The sequence below is a fragment of the Taudactylus pleione genome, unplaced genomic scaffold (assembly GCF_031769625.1).
Source record: "Taudactylus pleione unplaced genomic scaffold, aTauple2 ptg000095l, whole genome shotgun sequence".
In the NCBI taxonomy this organism is placed as follows: domain Eukaryota; kingdom Metazoa; phylum Chordata; class Amphibia; order Anura; family Myobatrachidae; genus Taudactylus; species Taudactylus pleione.
Window position 1 is genome coordinate 7,215,432 of NW_028284497.1, and position 18,022 is coordinate 7,233,453.

The 18,022-nt window shown below is 46.6% G+C and overlaps 1 protein-coding gene across 1 annotated transcript in view; it reads right to left on the reverse strand.

The window, feature by feature from the left end:
• Positions 1 to 8,362: 8,362 nt before the first annotated feature.
• The window catches only part of SUPT16H (SPT16 homolog, facilitates chromatin remodeling subunit), a 42,807-nt gene continuing 33,147 nt past the window's right edge, over positions 8,363 to 18,022 (reverse strand). Inside the window, exons 21-26 of the mRNA XM_088469941.1 lie at positions 17,585 to 17,660; positions 17,301 to 17,470; positions 15,552 to 15,681; positions 15,331 to 15,460; positions 14,883 to 14,960; positions 8,363 to 9,437 (exon numbers count right to left, since the gene is read on the reverse strand). Of these exons, the coding sequence (XP_088326067.1) occupies positions 9,331 to 9,437; positions 14,883 to 14,960; positions 15,331 to 15,460; positions 15,552 to 15,681; positions 17,301 to 17,470; positions 17,585 to 17,660 (691 nt within the window). The 3' untranslated portion in view covers positions 8,363 to 9,330. The remainder of the gene's footprint in view (positions 9,438 to 14,882; positions 14,961 to 15,330; positions 15,461 to 15,551; positions 15,682 to 17,300; positions 17,471 to 17,584; positions 17,661 to 18,022) is intronic.

An 18,022-nucleotide genomic window follows, 5' to 3' on the forward strand; every position in this document is an offset into this window, starting at 1 on the left:
CAGATCGCTGACAGTGAGGGGAGAGCGGGGACCCGGACACAAGCCAGTGTTAGCTGTGGCGGGCCCCGCTGAGTCTGATGACTCCTTAACTGCCTAAAGCAGCCTCCCCTCCATAGGGTGACCGGACACAGGCTGCAGTAGCCGTGTGGTCCCCTCTCTGGCGGCTCCCACGATGCAGGCAGACTGTCACAGCCAACAGTCTGCCTGTCCTCTTGCTTTGATTTATTCTTTTACAATTTATTTAATTTAAGGGCTGGAGACAGCCCCTGTGCACCGGCTCTACTCGGGCACATTCTAAAAACTGGGGCTGATGGGGCATAGAGGGGGAGGAGCCAGTCACACTTGTAGATTTTTAAAGTGCCAGTCTTAACTCAACCCACCGTCTATACCCCCACTGTCATGAAGCTCCAGTGTCCCCTAGTGGATGAAGGAGAAATTATATGAAAAGGCTGGAGACAGCCTAATGTGCGACCGGCTCTCTCGGGCACATTCTAAAAACTGGGGCTGATGGGGCATAGAGGGGGAAGAGCCAGTCACACTTCTAAAACAAGAGATATGGTAAGAACTTACCTTTGTTATCTCTGTTTCTACGAAGTCCATAGGGTCCACAGGGTTGACCTTGGGGGTATAGGTTGGGAACCAAATCCGGGCACCACGCAGTTAAAGCTTTTAGCTCCCAGGATGCACTTGGGTCCACTCTCCCTATAACCCCGCCCCCCAGCCAGAGGCACCTCAGATTGTAAGTAGCCAAAGGCCGGAGGAGGAGAGAAAAAGAGAGAGAAAACTGGAACACTCTAGAACCATACTCACAGAAAAGGAGACGGGAAGCCGGTGACCAGTAACACAGCCCATATGAAGCCAGGTGCGTCAGGGCGGGCGCCCTGTGGACCCTATGGACTTCGTAGAAACAGAGATAACAAAGGTAAGTTCTTACCATATCTCTTGTTTTCTACTTCAGGGTCCATAGGGGGTCCACAGGGTTGACCTTGGGGATGTCCCAAAGCAGTTCAACCAAGGGTGGGGACGCTACTGTGCTGAGAGGAGAATCCGTCGCCAAAAAGGAAGCATCCTGAGAGGCAAAGGAAACCAATGCCTAGAACCTTAAAAAGGTATGGACAGAAGACCACGTGGACACCTAGTAAGGCAAAACAGCCGAGGCGCCACGACGAGCCGCCCACGAGGGTTACACGGCCCGAGAAAAAAAACAAGCCTCAACGACAGAAATGCCCACCCATGGGTAGGCCCCTGAGGAAGACATACGAGGCCATCCAGTCAACATTTCATTATAGGCCGGCCATCGTTTCCTGTTAAAACCAGAAACCGCAGACCACCAATAAGGAGTCCGCTTACCATAAGGAACTTGAACGGATCACATAAAGCCAAAGAGGCCGGACCACAGTCCATGAGGCCACAACAGCCGAGAGGACTGGGAACTGAATGGCCATACCATAAGTTCCAGAATAATATGGAACCTAAAAACCACTTTAAGAAGAAACACAGGGCGAGAGCAACTCACACCCTGACATGATGCCCTCCAGAAGAGGGAGCCACATGAGAACGCTCCCCATTCAGACACTCTCCTGGTTGATTTAAACACCCTGAGAGAGAGAGAGAGAGAGAGAGCTTAAACAATAGACCATGTAATGGCTATCACAACCAGCGGTTCCATTGACTGTCCCCGGAGGGAACAAAGAACCACTACTAACTCCCCAGGAGTCCCTAGGGAGGACAAGTGGAGACATAATCCAGAAAACACTCCAAAGGATGAACTGGATACCAGAGCGGAGCAATTCCATATCTTAACCATACCGACAGTGTAGAGATCCGCACTGTCAGGAAGGCCAGGCCAAGGGTGAAACCCAAGCCAGCTGGAAGGAATGCCAGAATATCTGGAAATCCTGGACACCGGAGGATCGTATCGACAGGTACGATACCATAAGAATTATGTACGCCACAGTCCGTGGCAGATCCCAGCAAAGTCTGGCCTATCTGCTCTAAACATCTCAATGAAGACAGAGCCAGGGAAGCCCGAGGACCACAGTAGGGGCGCAGTTAAAGACAAGCGATCCAGATCCAGGGAAAAACAAGGACCCTGAGACAACAGGTCCAGATAGTGAAGCAGTAGGAACGGAGCATCGAGGAGGAGACTCCGAAAATCTTAGTACCAGTGATGTCTGGGACGACCTGGAGCCCCCAGAAGGAAAGCCCCTCCGTCTCGAATTAAACTTCCGAAGACCTCGAGGAAGAAGGGAGACCGGAGGACACAGGTACACAAAGTGGAAGGACCACTTCACTGACAAAGAGTCACTGAAGGTAGCTTCAGTACTCCTAGAGCTGGACTGTAACACCGGTAATGTGTGATCGAGTCAGAAGGCCATGGGGATCAATCCCCTCAGGGAGGCCCCCTCTGCTCACCAGGAGTTGAAACCTCTCTTGGAGAAGAGACTAGTCCCCGGGATGCACGCCGTGACGGCTGAGGAAGCCCGCTTCCCAATGGAGAGCTCCGGGAATAAACACCGCAGAGTTGGCCAGGAGAAGACCCTTGGACTATGTCAGAATGGGTGACATTCCTAACATTGCCACCCAACTACCAGTGTTGCCTAGATGGAAGCCACTGTTGTGACACTGTCGGACTGAACCTATTCAGGTTTACCGTGACAAATGGGTTAGGCCAGAGTGAAAGTCCAAGACAGCTTAAAGTATCAACAAGTTAAGTGGCAGGGCAGAAGCGACAGACGTCCAACTGCCCCGAAATGAATGCGGACCAGACACTGTCTTTAGCAAAGAACACCCTGGACGAGATGGCCATAGCCACCCGGACAGAGACCAACTCGCCTCCGGAGAAAGTATCATCGTTCGAACAGCGATCCGATGGAAAAAACTCGATCCATCTGGAGGGGAGTCAATTATGGCAAGGCCTGGAATGGAACTGAGCACATTCCACCCTACCAAAAGGTAGACACTCTGGTAGACCGCGCATCACAAAGAGTAATGACATATGTCAACTGCGTAGATATCCGCACACTCGAAGTTGAAGAGTGGAGATCTTGTCTTACGCCAGAAAAATTCTCAGATTCTGAGAATCCAGCAGTGCTCCCAGATGAAGAAAACCCTGTGAGGGATGCAGGGAGGACTTTTCCTCCGTTGACTAATTATCTGTGCCGAGAAGAAGCCCCGGTTATCCTGACCTGGCGGTAAAGTACCTTGGTGATCCTGCTAAAAGCAGGAGACCGTCCAGAGAAAGGAGCATTCGGATACACTGAACAGGTGAACTGTCAGAAAATCCATAAAGCTGGTAAACCCCGGTGGAGTTGAGGACAGCCCCAAAAGGCAGAGCCCGAAACTTACAAGTGTTGCTGTGGCACAGCAAACCTGAACCCATGCTGATGAGAGGGCTCTGTATGTACCCGTAGGTACGTATCCTGAATACTCGGATATACCATAAAATCCCCAGGTTCCAAACATCGGATGATGGAGCATGGACGATTCCACCTGAGTCAAGGCACCGTTGGAATCTGATTCAGGGATTTGAGACAGAGTATAGGCAAAGGAGGACCAGTCGGTCACCGCCCCAAAAAGAAAGTAGAACAACCAGTCCCTCACTGAGATAGTGAGGTTGGCCGAAATAGCTCTGCTTACCACAAAGACTGTATAGCTTTCTGGGATTGTAAGGCCCTGATCAGTTCTGAAGAAGGGCCCGTGTAACAATGCCTGTGAGGAGGCTGCATGAGCAATGAGAGGCCGTTGAGAATCAGTACCTCACTCTGGAAATTCCCCAGATGTAGACCTGTCCCGTCAGGCTGAGGGTATATCCTCAGGTGTAGAAACAGGGTCGTCCGGAAGTCCAGGACTGCTCGGTACTGGATATGGTGGCCCCCGTGGAGGCCGACAGCCTAGGAAAAAACAGGCCTTTAGGCTGACCCTGAGGACAAAAAGACTTAACAGAGTTAGTCCGAATGTAGTGGGAGTAGCTAAAGACGGTATCTCCCCATTAGTGATACTGCCAATGATGCAACGATCTTGTCAAGGTCAGGACCAAACAAGAACTTCCCCCTGGAAGGAGTGTGCACCTCTGCTTTCCCATAACGCAGCCATAGGGTACTGCGGCGGATACAGCCGCCGCCGAAACCCTGAAAGTTAGAAGACCGGCATCCCATGAGGTAATCCCACATATGACCACTGCATATTTTGTGAGCGGCAAAAAGATATTTGAACCTCAGACGTGTTGGAGGGGAAAAACGTCACAAAAGCATCACCATGCGATGGCCATGGTAGGACGGGCAACAGGCCCTGAAAACGAGTACATTGATTTCAGGCAAAGTTACCACCTACGGATCCGTAAAATTCGTCCAGGCCGGGATGGGAGGCGTATTAATGCCTGTAACCCGATGATTAACATACAAATCCATCCCAGAAGGGGATTTCCATTACTTGTGAGGACCCTCAGGGAATGGGAAAAAGGAGGCCTTTGTGACTCCTCGTATCTGGGGACAGCCAGACTCCCGCTATGAGATCCACCCGCTGGGCAGAAAACGGGAGATGTATGATACTGGTGCAGGATCGACATTCTCTATATCCAGAATGAGCCTGGCTACCAGCCCCAAAGCAGGGATAATAATACTTGAGATCGGCTCCCCCCATGTGAGAGGGAAAGAGCCGAATATACCATCCAGTTCACGGCAGAGCCACTGGTCAGTAACCACAGGGCGTATATCACGCCAATTAGTATTTCGTATAAAACGACATCCACCAGGGTGGCCGTTGTGGTAATCCCTGCAAGGGGAATGACAGACCGATGTGGTATCGGAGGTAATTCATGTACTGTGAAAAACCCCGGCAGGGAGCGATAGTCTGTGACACAGGGGTAAATTGCAAGAAATTGCGAGATACCCCGAGTTCCAAAGGGCAGTATGGTGAAGTAACTCCAAGCGAGTGACGACAATGGGGCCCGCCCGGCGATCCTCAAAGGAGAGGATCCTGAGAAACAACGCCCTTTAAGGGGGTCGTGCAAGGGGCCCGGCACCAGATGGTGCCGCATACGTAAACCTTTCTGAGTTAAAATCCTCCGCACTAATTCCTGCAGGCTATGACTTGCAGGATAGCAATAATGGGTGCAGTATCGTGTGCAATCTCCTGGTCAGATATATCTGACTATCTTGACGGAAATATTAAGCAGCGCCATACCGGTCCTGACTGACGCTAAGATTAGCTGCAGGAACCCATTATCAGCGTACGCAACTCACAGTTCCATCTAAAATATGGCAACGTGCAGCACGCAACAGTATGTGACAAACCTCACAGATATTAACAAATATATATATGTGAGGTCTCAGAACCACCCCAGGTACACCTGTATTAGGGCAGATAAAGAAAAGGGATAGATATACACTGACAGGTGAGAGAAAAAGCAGACAGTCAGCACTAGCAAAAGTCACATACAATGCAGAAAAATATATATACATACATAAGCATGACATATAATATACTGCACAATGTCGCTACATTCAACTGCCCAGATTCAGTGTCTGGGAAGGCTATAGCGCTGTGTACACTCACCCAAAATGGCCAGGTACGCAGGGGGACTGGGCTCACTGACATCCTAAGAGTTCTGCAGCACCACAGAGAGAAAATGGCCACTGGAGACCTCAGAAGAAGTGTGGCCCGCGGAGGAAGCAGCTCAGCGACGCCAGACTGTATTATTGAAAGGCGCGCTGAGCTGAGGGGAGGAGCCGCTAGACAGGGAAGGCTTCCTCCCCTGGCTAGCAATTAACCCCCCGGGATGCCGGCTCCCGCTGCCGCTATAATCCCTGGTGGGCTGTGGACACGCGGGGTATGCCTCCATGGAGGGGGAGCCCGCCGCCACCGCTAGCGCCTCCGGTCTGTCCCCAGAGACCGGAGGCATAAGGCTGCATGTACACGCGGGTCACCGCAAGCGGTGACCACGCGACTTACCTGTCCCCGTCGATCCGGCAGCAGCCCAGGGATTCCTCCAGAGCCCGGCTAGTACAGACTCTGGGGTCCCGCTGCGATCCCCAGATCTGTACTGGCGTCGCAGCGCCGGCGGGGTGTAGGAGCGGCAGCTCAGACGTCCATTGGACAGTCTGATGCTGCCGCTCTGAAGAGTAGTAAAAAAATAATAAAACAAAACTCTTTTAAGCTTAGAGGCTGCTAAGCAGCCCCCCTGCAGTAACGGTGACCCGACTCCGGCCGGGCACCAACTTAAACTGAGGTGCCTCTGGCTGGGGGGCGGGGTTATAGGGAGAGTGGACCCAAGTGCATCCTGGGAGCTAAAAGCTTTAACTGCGTGGTGCCCGGATTTGGTTCCCAACCTATACCCCCAAGGTCAACCCTGTGGACCCCCTATGGACCCTGAAGTAGAAATTAAAGTGCCAGGCTCTACTCTACCACCGTCTATACCCCACTGTCTTGAACTTCAGCGTCCCATAGTGGATGAAGGAGAAAGACAGGGATAGTAAAATGGCTGACAGTCAGAAGTGAAAGTACAGTCAGACAGCGCTAGCATATAGTCACATACAATGCAGAAATAAATCACCTGCACTACAGGCACTGATCAATTATGCAGACACAGAGCCTGGTAGGAAATAGTGCTGCATACACTGACCTCACCCGAACCACGCTGTCCCCTGTATCAGAATCCAGCAGCGTTCGCCACTTGTATAAAATGGCCGCCGAGGAGCTCATAGGAGGCAGGCCCGGGGGAGGAACGCTGCCACAGCCCGCCGTGGAAAGGCACTGTGCAGCGGGGGAAGCGCCGCCTGTGAGACAGGAAAAGCACACACCCCTGGCATGCTATTAACCCCTGAGACGCTGGAGCATTTTCCACACTGCTGCAGCCCGCTGTCCGTGGTCTAGTGTAAGCGGAGGATGAGTACCTTGCTCCACGAGCAGCCTGTCCCCAGAAAGTCCCCTGCTTAGGGACAAAGACGTCTGTGAATCGGTGGTAACCCACCTGAATCCCCGTGATTCCGGCCAGTCTGGAATACCGGGGTCCCCGCTAGCTGAGACCCTGGTAGCCGCCAGAATCCCCGGATCAGTACCGGTGTTCTGGCCCGGTGGGGTGAAGGAGCGGCAGCATGGACCTCTAATTAGCTTGTCCATGCTGCCCGCTCATATTTATCGCAGCAACACTGCTGGAAGAAATTTCAGGGCTGTTCCAACAGCCCCACTCTGAAGTGATCCGACTATGAAACTGATTTGCCTTAGTCGAGGGCGGGGTATAGGAGAGGGACCCCAGTGAATCCTGGGAGGCTGAAAACTTTAACTCTGTGGTGCCAGATGTCTGCCGCCATCGCCAATACACAAGGAATCCTGTGGATACCCTATGGACCTTGAAGTAGAAATTAAAAGTGCCAGCTCCTCTCATCCACCCGTCTATACCCAGTGCCTTGATCTCCAGGGTCCCATGATGGATAAAGGAGAAATTGCAGTCAAGAGACCCGACAGTGGGAACCCACATATTACTGAATAAGCAAAAGGTCACAGGAGCAAAGGCTGCCGGAGAAGATGGCCTCCTGAAGTTTGCCTGAAATCCCCTAGAGGGCTGTCCACAGGAGAGAGTGCACCAAGGGTCTGAACCTCAACGTACAGTATATAGGTGAGGCAGAGACACTATAACCTGGCCCGAGTATGCGAGGTATAGTCTAGGAAGATTTGCGCACTCAGGTAAAAACAGGTCTGGCATGGTAATTGAACAGTGACATAGCATTGACTGTATAAGACATGTACTAAGTCACCATTATCAAAAAATGGCTGCCATCAGGAGAAGAAGGGTCCTTTAGCGGCCGTTTACCTGCTGCCCTTTCGCTCTGGCCACGGCTGTGTCCTCCACTGTGTACTCTGATGATCGTGCAGTGTCACTGATCCAGTCAACAGTGCTCCGGCCACCGAAGCAGGGTACGATGGAATCTGTGTTTGCACTGCGTAGACAGCGGCGCTGCTGTCCGAGCAAGTGAAATAAAAATGTTAAGAAAAAATCTGCAAAAAAAAAAAAAAACACGTGCCCAGCTTCTAGGGCACCAAAAATCCCTGAAGGCTGCAGGCAGGGGGTTGGGTAGGGGAGAGTTTAGAACTTAACCTTTTGGTGCCCAGATTCCTTGCTCCACCTATACCCAACGTATTCCAGTATCCCCTCCATGGATGAAAAAAATATATGTAATTAAGCAAAAGATGTCAATAAACATGTCAGATATATTTTGCTTCCTATGGACCTTTAATTTGCAATGTTAACTCTCACTGGTGAGAAAATTAATAAAGTGTAAATAAAGTGAAAAATTATCAAAATATGGGTCAAGTTATGTCACTTTAAGCGGGTAAAAAGTCAAAACAGAACCCATACACCAGGTGGATTTGTATCCCTGAGGAATCTCATTTTATTGTTTAGAACAGGACTGAACAATCCAGGTGTCATTTACAAGTGCTGCTCAACACAATCTGAGTGTTTAATAAAAATGGCCTGAAACTACCACAATCTCAAAAAAAAAAAAAAAAAAGAAATAAGAAGCATACTGGAGGGGGGAGGCAGAAGAAAAAAAAAAAAAAGGTACAAAATTTTTTTTTATTTGTTTACATTTCTCCAAGTTCTGAAAACACCATTTACACCTCACTGCTAGAGAAAAGAGAAATTAGGAAATAGACAATGAAAAGAAAAAGTGGGGAAAAAAAATAATGACCCCCCCTTAGCAGTTGGAGAGGAAAGTCCAAAAAGCAGATAGAATGGAGGACATACTTAAATGATACTTTTAACAAGATAACATTTTGTAAATAATAAACAAAGTAACATTTTACCAGAAAGCACAAGAAATTAGGAAACGGCAAGCTACTGGATGAGGTATGGGAATTGGTCAAATGCACAGAGGGGGGGATAGGCAGACCACCCAGCACTAAAGGCTAGCAGTGCCACTTTTTTAAACCATTTAACGGCTACATAGAATCACAGAGTCCATGGAGCAATGGAAGGGGTTATAGATACAATGATAATGTCACTTCAGGTAGAAAGTCATTTTTTAAATGGGTCATGAAAATGCATTAGGGTTTCTGCGTTGACCAGTCCAGTTTCATGAAAGCAAAGAAGAAAAGTAGTACTAAAATAATGCCATATTGGTCCATTTAACCATCACATAGCATCCCAGCAGTCTGTATCCGCAAAAGCACAAGTGATGCACCGCAGACACTCAGGGCAAATGAATGAGATATTCTGAAATTAGTGGAGAGATAACAAGGAGGATAGAGGGGGGGGATTTTCTTCAAAAAAATGAAAAATAAAAATAACTGTAGAAAGAGTGGATTGGGAGGGGAGTTGTAGCGTTGGGGTCACTTCCTCCTCTTTTTCGATGGGGTGGGAGCATGTCCATGACCCTTCCTCTTCTTACTCCTACTAGTCTGTTCTTCCTCCTCCTCATAACGACTTTCACGGTCAGCTGCAAGGTAAGATGCACTATTAGCATTAACAAGCACCACTACAGCAAAGTACAAGTTGCTTCAAATAAGGAAAGCTACAAGAACGCAGACATGTAACAGTCTTGTTACTGAAAATATTCATTCCTGTGCACCACCACTAACCTGAACCAGGTCGTAATGTTTCACTTACCCTTTTTGCCCTCTTTCCTATATCCAACATACATGCATTCGTCTTTATATCTAGCATACTCTACTTATGTACCAAACTTTTATGGAACAGTATCAAATGCATTTGCAAACTACAAGCATATCATACACTTACAATAAAAAAAGCCAGTTTGAAACTTAACAGTAAATAAGAGTCGTTAGCTTTATGAAACAATGCTGGCAAACTATCAAATTATTTTCTACAGCCATGGCCATAAGATTTGAGAATAAGTATTGGTTTTCACAAAGTTTGCTGCTTCAATGTTTTTAGACCTTTTTGTCAGTTGTTACTATGGTATACTGAAGTAAAATTGCAAGCAAGCATTTCATAAGTGTCAAAGGCTTTTATTGACAATGACATTAAGTTTATGCAAAGTCAATATTTGCAGTGCTGACCCTTCTTATTCAAGACCTCTGCAATTTGCCCAGGCATGCTGTCAATCAACTTCTGAGCCACATACTGACTGATGGCCGCCCATTCTTGCCTAATCAATGCTTGGAATTTGTAAGAATTTGTGGGGTTTTATTTGTCCACCTGCCTCTTCAGGATTGACCACAAGTTCTCAATGGGATTAAGGTCTGGGGAGTTCCTGGGCCATGGACCCAAAATATTGATGTTTTGTTCCCCGAGCCACTTCGTTATCACTTATGGCAAGGTGTTCTATCATGCTGGAAAAGGCATTGTTCATCACCAAACTGTTCTTGGTTGGTTGGGAGAAGTTGCTCTTGGAGGATGTTTTGGTACCATTCTTTATTCATGGCTGTGTTCTTAGGCAAAATTGTGAGTGAGCTCACTCCCTGGGCTGAGACGCAACCCCATACATGAATGGTCTCAGGATGCTTTACTGTTGGCATGACACAGGTCTGATGGTAGCGCTCACCTTTCCTTCTCCGGACAAGCGTTTTTCCAGATGTCCCAAACAATCTGAAAGGGGATTCAATAGAGAAAATAACTTTCCTGTACCTTTTGCAGAATATCAGTCTGTCCCTGATCTTTTTCCTGGAGAGAAGTTGTTTCTTTGCTGCCCTTCTTTACTCCAGGCCATCCTCCAAAAGTCTTTGCCTCACTGTGCACTCACACCTGCCTGCTGCCACTGCTCAGCAAGCTCTGCACTGGTGGTGCCCCGATACCGCAGCTGAATCAACTTTAGGAGACAGTCCTGGCGCTTGCTGAAAGTTCTTGGGTGTCCTGAAGCCTTCTCCACAACGATTGAACCTCTCTTTTTGAAGTTCTTGATGATCCAATAAATGGTTGATTTTAGTTGCAATCTTACTAGCAGCAATATCCTTGCCTGTGAAGCCCTTTTTGTGCATGTGTTTCCTTGCATGTAACCATGGTTAACAGAGGAAGAACAATGATTTCAAGACGACCCTCCTTTTAAAGCTTTGTCTGTTATTCTAACTCAATCAGCATGACAGAGTGATCTCCAGCCTTGTGCTAGTCAACACTTTCACCTGTGTTAAGGAGAGAATCACTGACATGTCAGCTGGTCCTTTTATGGCAGGGCTGAAATGCAGTGGAAATGTTTTTGGGATTAAGTTCGCTTTCATGGCAAAGAGGGACTTTCAAATTATCTGCAATTCATCTGATCACTCTTCATGACATTCTGGAGTATATGCAAATTGCCATCATAAAAACTGAAGCAGCACACTTTGAAAACCAATACTTGTGTAACTCAAAACTTTTGGCCATGGTTGTACAAGATATTCCAGAACTGTATACCTCAGGATCCCTACAAACAATTTCTACCCGTCTAATGGAGGACACTGGCGTATAGATAGTGGTTGGGTAAGACCGCACTGCGAGTATGTAGTTTCGGTCTCTGACTGGGAGAGGATTTCTTTTACTAGTCAGTCATAACCCTCCGTTCCAGGTAAAATGACAGGGGCTTGGACTAGGGTAGGCTAATGGTGATTCCCACATCAACAGCCCTCGGTAGCAAAGGACGGACTCAGGAGCTATCGCATAGATCGACGATCTAGTAGGATGATTTATCCCTTCACAGTGCTTTCCGCTGCCTGCACAATTCTTCACTCCTCAGACACCAGCAGCTACAGGGTCTCATTCAAACCCGCTCGCGAGCTCAGGATGCTCGCAAGCGGGTTGATGGTACCCAAATGCGCATGCGCACGACGGAGGGAGCTCCGTTGTGCGCATGCGCGAGACCCGGATAGCGACAGCCAAGCGGTCGCTCCGGATCTCGCACCAAAGGGGGTGTGCTGTCGATGGTGAGTGACAGCACGCCCCCTTTGGTGGGCGTGCCGGGGGCGTGGCTGCCAGACGGAGGCGTTCCCATGGGAACGCCTACCGTCTGGGTCCGGCCCCACTGACATCACTAGTGATGTCAGTGGGAGTGATTTTGGCTCTGATAGAGCCAAAATCACTCTAGGGCTTGCGGCAGCGAGACTCTACCGCAGGGTCTCGTCGCAAGCCCGATGGTCTTGACCATCGCGACCATCATCATGGACGTTCGCATAAGCTGTGGGTGGTAACCTACAGCTGTGCGAGCGTCCAAAAGGCCACTCAAAATTTAACTAGGACGACCCTGATTCAGAGCGAGCGCTCTGGTCAGAGCGTCCGGCTCTGAATCAGGGCCACAGTCTCTAGCAGACCAGAATATTTCATCCAGGGTTTGCTACAGGCCTTTTATTCCTACAGAGTTCTCCTACTCGACTATACTTTGTATTTTAGCTCTCGGGCTTGGAGTTGCATCTATAGATAATAACTACTGTAAGGGACAATCAAATTCATACTACTATACAGAACTACAGCCGCCCTTTTTGTAGCGAGCCCCGGAGCGAGTGAATTTGTCACTTGCCCCGAGGCTAGCGCACTGCGGCCGCTGCGCGTGCGCAGGGCCTCACCATTGACCCACTTGCGAGCGCATAGGCCTGAATGAGATCCTCTATCCGAAAAGAACACTGTCTGTGCGGCATGCAAAGTGGAGGACCAGTGTTTGCACTCACCCTTGGACTCGCCCCTAAGCACCTAGCTCTCTAGGCAATTTGCTGCAAATAGAGAGAAGAATATCAGCACCTCTAGTTTCTGAAGATCAGAGCTCACAGGTCCTTCCTTCTGCTCCAGTCGTAAAGCCTCACTGGTCCCAGGGACTGGCTCAGTCGGAACAGGGCCAAATTCAGGTATCTTCCTAGTTTTGGAGGATACTAGATCCTGCCTTTATTTCCTGTTCTCAGAAAAAACAGCTTCCAGCAATTCAATGCTGCTGGGAGTGTTCCGAGTATTTACCAGTGAGTTCTGACCTGGAATTTTCATTCTGTGCTTGGGAGAATCCAGGAAATTGTTCACGGGGTTTCAGGTCTAAGTACATGCGTTTAAACAAGTACTGCACATCCTGGAGACTGAGGAGCTGAAGGTTCCAGATCTCTAAAAGCTGGAAACACACTAGGACGATGTTGGGCCGATATGTTGTTTCTGGCCGAACTGGAAGACATATCGTCCGGATCGTCCAGTGTGTACGGACTATATGCGCACTACATCGGTTGCATGCGATATCGTACAGTGGGCAATGCTGAGCGGCCAACAGCCTCCCACCCATTTGCTCCTGCAGTAGGAGACAGTCTGCTTCTCTCCAGATCTTGGGTGAGGAGTATTGTCTTGAGCAGTTACAAAACTGAACTCTCAGGCTCACCTTCAGAGCATTTATTCATTAAGTCTGTCCACAGTTGATAACAGTCTTGTGACGAAAGAAGCTATCTAGGCTTTGCTATCTTTAGGGGTTGTCATCCCTGTCCAGAACTACCAGGAGTTGTGGGATTCTATTACAACATCTTCCCGAATCAAAAGCCAGATGGGTCTTTCCTCCCAATTCTCCACCTGGAGACTGATCATCACTGTGCAAAGAAATTGCAAGTCACTGAGGACTGGTCAACTGCATGGAGCATGGAGAATTCATGATATCATCAGGGATGCCTACCTGCATATTTCTATGTAGTACCTCTTCGGGTTTGTTGTGCAGACTCAGCACTTCCAATTTCAAGCCCTTCACTTCAGCCTCTCTACCATGTCATGGGTGTTCACAAGCTAATGGCGGTCATTACCACGCTCCTCAGGACCTTGAAGGTGATGGTCACCTCATATTTGAGTGATCAAGGTTCCCTCCCTGCACTCACACCTGGCTTAGGTGTAAGTGACAGAGCAAGTTTTAGTATCACACGGTTGGACCATACATTTTTTTCAAAATATTTAGTAAGAATTTTATTTATATAAATTTAAACATCCAACCTGGCTCCATCTCATGATAGTTTTCTTAAGGATGTCCTTGACACCTAACTACAATGGATGTCGCTCCATAGGAAACATTTGATCCCTGCAGACCGTTCTAAGGTCTGAGCTCTGTATGAGTTTTGGGTAGGATAGCTTCCACCTTCGAGGTGGTACTGTAAGTCCTTTTCCATTAAAGGGAGCTCCAGATCAAGCTCCTCTCGAGGCTGGCCCTAATCCCAGAAGTCCAGACTTTCCTGCAAGGAGTGCTCCAATTCAGCTTCCTTATGTTCTTCCAGTGGCCCTTTGGGTCCTTAACCTGGTTTATCGGTTGTTGCAGAAGGAACCGTTCAATCATTTGGATTTAGTGGAAAATAGGTTACTGATATGGAAGACATTTCTCCTAGCAATAGCATCTGCACAACATGTTTTAGAATTGAAAGTGCCCTGTTCCTCATACCACTAGCTATACCCTCAATGTTCCAGAGTTCCCCATGGGATCAGAGAAAATAATTTACTGCAGGTACAAAAATCCTGCTGCTCTCTACTGAAATCGGGCTTATAGGAATAATCAACTTGTTCATATTTTTTGTTTTTAAAGACTGGCACTATACCTGGTTTTCAGTTCCTTTAGCACACATAGGTGGTAGGTATTTAGGCAAGTTTGCACAGCTATGAAAAATATGTGGGCACCAAATAATTAAAGCTAATACCACTACTACTTGGCATTAGGATATGGCAGCCAATGTAGTCAATTTATGCTGTTAAAATGTCTTTCCGCTTTGGACCATACATGAAGTTTTGCATATACAGTAAATGGTTGTAAAGAGATTTAAGTAAATGTTGTTTAATCTATTTGCAGTAAATGCCAAACTAGACTTATGAGTTTGTGTCTCTCAGTTTCACAATCCATGCTCAAGTGTTAGTGAGTTGGGAGCAATCACTGGTAGCCACAATTGGCTCATTCATGCTGGGTACATTTTTCATGGTCAACTTTATTTTTCACTTAATGAATTTCAGCACATCAAATATTTACCTCTTTTAGCTTCCTCTTCTAGTTCATCCCAATCTTTACCACTCTCTTCTTCACTGCCAAGAGATTCTTCACTGTAAACTGCGAACAGAAGCAGAAATACCACCAGTTCAGTTACCATTACCTTCATATCAGTTGCCAAATTTATCACATGACCTCCAGTATCTTTGTCTAAAAACGTAATCATGCCACCTATCCATGTGAACTACCAAATCACCGCTGTGCATGATCTGTAACTGAGCATGGATCTATGGGCCATTCAGAGCTGTATTTCTCTTGCACCATGTTTTGGGCTGATAATGATGACCCCTATTTGAATGAGCAGATGGCTGGTGGCAGTGCGGATGCATAGATATGTGCAACTTGGCATATGGGAAAATATTTGCATTTAATTCCATGCACACAATGCAATTGCAGCCAACCTGAATACACATTAGTTTATAATACACACCAGACTCTTCTGTCTCATCAGAATAATCTTCATCGCTGTCGTCCTCCTCTTCCTCATATTCATCCTCAGTAGGGTTGAAAGTCTCATCTTCTATTTCAGACTCTGAACCACCAGCTTCTGCATCACTGCCCTGAGGAATAAAATGTATTCACAGAAGTAAAAGGAGAGATCGTAATCAAAATAATATATGCATTTTACACTAAGTTTCATTCTCAGCTCACCTCTCCCTCTGGTTCAAGGAAAGACCAACCACCCTGCTCAAAGAAGCCCTCAGGGTCATCTACAATGGTTTTCATGATTTTAGTCCAGTTCAATGACTGAACTCCCTCTGTGTACTTGAGATCACATGAGCTGTGTGAAGAAAAAATGGTGAATACCTGAAAGGGCCAAATACTGCACTTCTAGTGAGGGTGACATATAACGTAATATATGATGGAATACATACAAAATGTACTCTTGTGAATAGAATGCACTTAGTGGGGAGCATGTCATTTTGAAGAGGGAGAATTGGAACCATTACATTGGCTCCCCTATACCATGCTCAGGAAGCAAACTCTCAGAGTTGAGCAAGCATTAGGAAAGCAGGAAATGAATGTATGTGGTTGTGTTGGTAGTGGGAGAACAACTATTTTCAATAATAGCAGACCGCGTAGAAAGTAAACATTTGTTTTTCTCTATGTAAGGAGAGCCAACTTACTTACTGAGCAAGAGTAACTCAGTACAAGTCCCTTGCATGGAACCCCACTACTACAATATTGCAGCCAACCACTGGCTATTTGAAAAATAGATCTTTCAGTACTGCATTATTTCAAATGTGTGAGTTGCCCATTAGCAGTGGGTTTCCAAAGCATGTCAATGACACTAGCCTTAGTCAACCAATGACATTCTCTCAAATACAGACCTCTCAAACCCAAATTCTATCCTACCCCCTATAACATATCTACCAGTGACTGTGCAAAGCGATTATTTTATTTAAAAAAAATGGAAAAATACAGAAAGGTGCTGGCGCCATAGCATTCAAATGTGATTGTAATTGCAAGAATTCAAGTCACTTTACATATTAAAGTGCAAAAACGTTTGACATGTTTTCTATTTTAGGATTGGTAGGAAAATTTTATTAAAAGGTTTGTACACTATTCATATCCACTGTACACTTCAAAAGACAGCGTGTAAAAAAGCATTCTCAGGAAGCTTTCCACTTCTAGTGATATTAACCGCCCCCCCCCCCCCCCCCCCACAAAAAATCCTCCAGCACTCAAGGAAAGGAAACGAGCAGTCAGTATACATTTCCCCATAGCACTGGATTACATTTTGTTATTAGCATGTATTAAATACTACATCTTTCACATTACAGTCACTTCTAGCTCACAGCTCTGTACAACCCTCCCATCTCTCCCTTTGCAGTGGCTGCAGCTCTAACTTTCCTTCCTTAAGCCTGTTACCCACTGATGTTGCTTTAGTGTGTTTTTATTGGCAGCATATTTCCAGAGTTTTGAGCTCACTTGAAGCTCCCATTAGGCTTCCACAATGCATTTACCTGTGCACGCACGCGCTTTGAAGATGCTTTTTAGGAGCTGACACACAAATTTAATATTACCTCTACACTTGTAAAAGCGTTAGTGTGTACGGTTACACAAATACCAATAGATTCTAGTGTCATTCATGTTTATTTTACATTTTCTTACAGTAAAAAATGCATGCAAAATTAATGCCAGTGGGCAAAAGCCTGACAATGTGCTGAATGTTACCGTTGCTCTACTAATAAAGGATCAGAGAGAAGAAAATCAGCACATGAATTGACAAGCCAGCATTGAGATTTTTGCCAAGTGACAGCAAGCTAGCACAACTAGCTCATCACTGGCAGAGATCTGATTCTAAAGAGGAAGGCATTGCAATTAATGATTAGCAGAACACTTCAAAATGTAATAGACAATATTTGCTCTGTAAAATCTACTTTTAGATATACTCACTTTAACCACTCCTTGATTGGGTCAAGTGATGCCACAGGGATGGCATTAATCATTGTGACCTTATGGTTGTAGTCTTTGTAAACGATGACCATGTCAAAATTCTTCAAGTGAAACTGGACTCTCTCAAAGTGTACAAGCTCCACCTCATCTAATGTGACAACAAATGGCGGCTATGGATTCAAAATAAACAAAAATGAAATAAGCAGGATAATTTTTAGGACAACAGAACAGGAGGTCAGCATTTCACGTTTGTATTTACGGTCACTCAAAGGTTGAAAACTCACCCATTCTGTGGTGTTTACCAGAGCACTGCTAGTTGGTTGAAGGAGACAGGTGCTTCTATATGGAGCTCCATTGAATCTGGAACATGGACATAATATCTTTCATATCAAGTGCTCTTGATCATACAATGCAGGAACAGTAGGCTTGTACATTTAAAAGTTTAAGTCCTTCCAAAACGTATTTTTTTACACAATGGTGGGTTATGTTTCACCCATTGGAGGAGGGACAATGGAAAAATAAATGACTAGCCCAGAAAGAATAAAAAGGAGCAGAGTAGAGCCTACACATTGCTGAATGAGTTGGTTCATGTTCACCATAGCCTTGAAGAGAGATTTAAGTACAAAACTCGGCTCTGCAGGAATTATATATCAGCACCATTGCTGGTGCTTTTTCATTTGATTTACTGTGTTAGACATTGGATTTCCAACTGTATTTGGAAA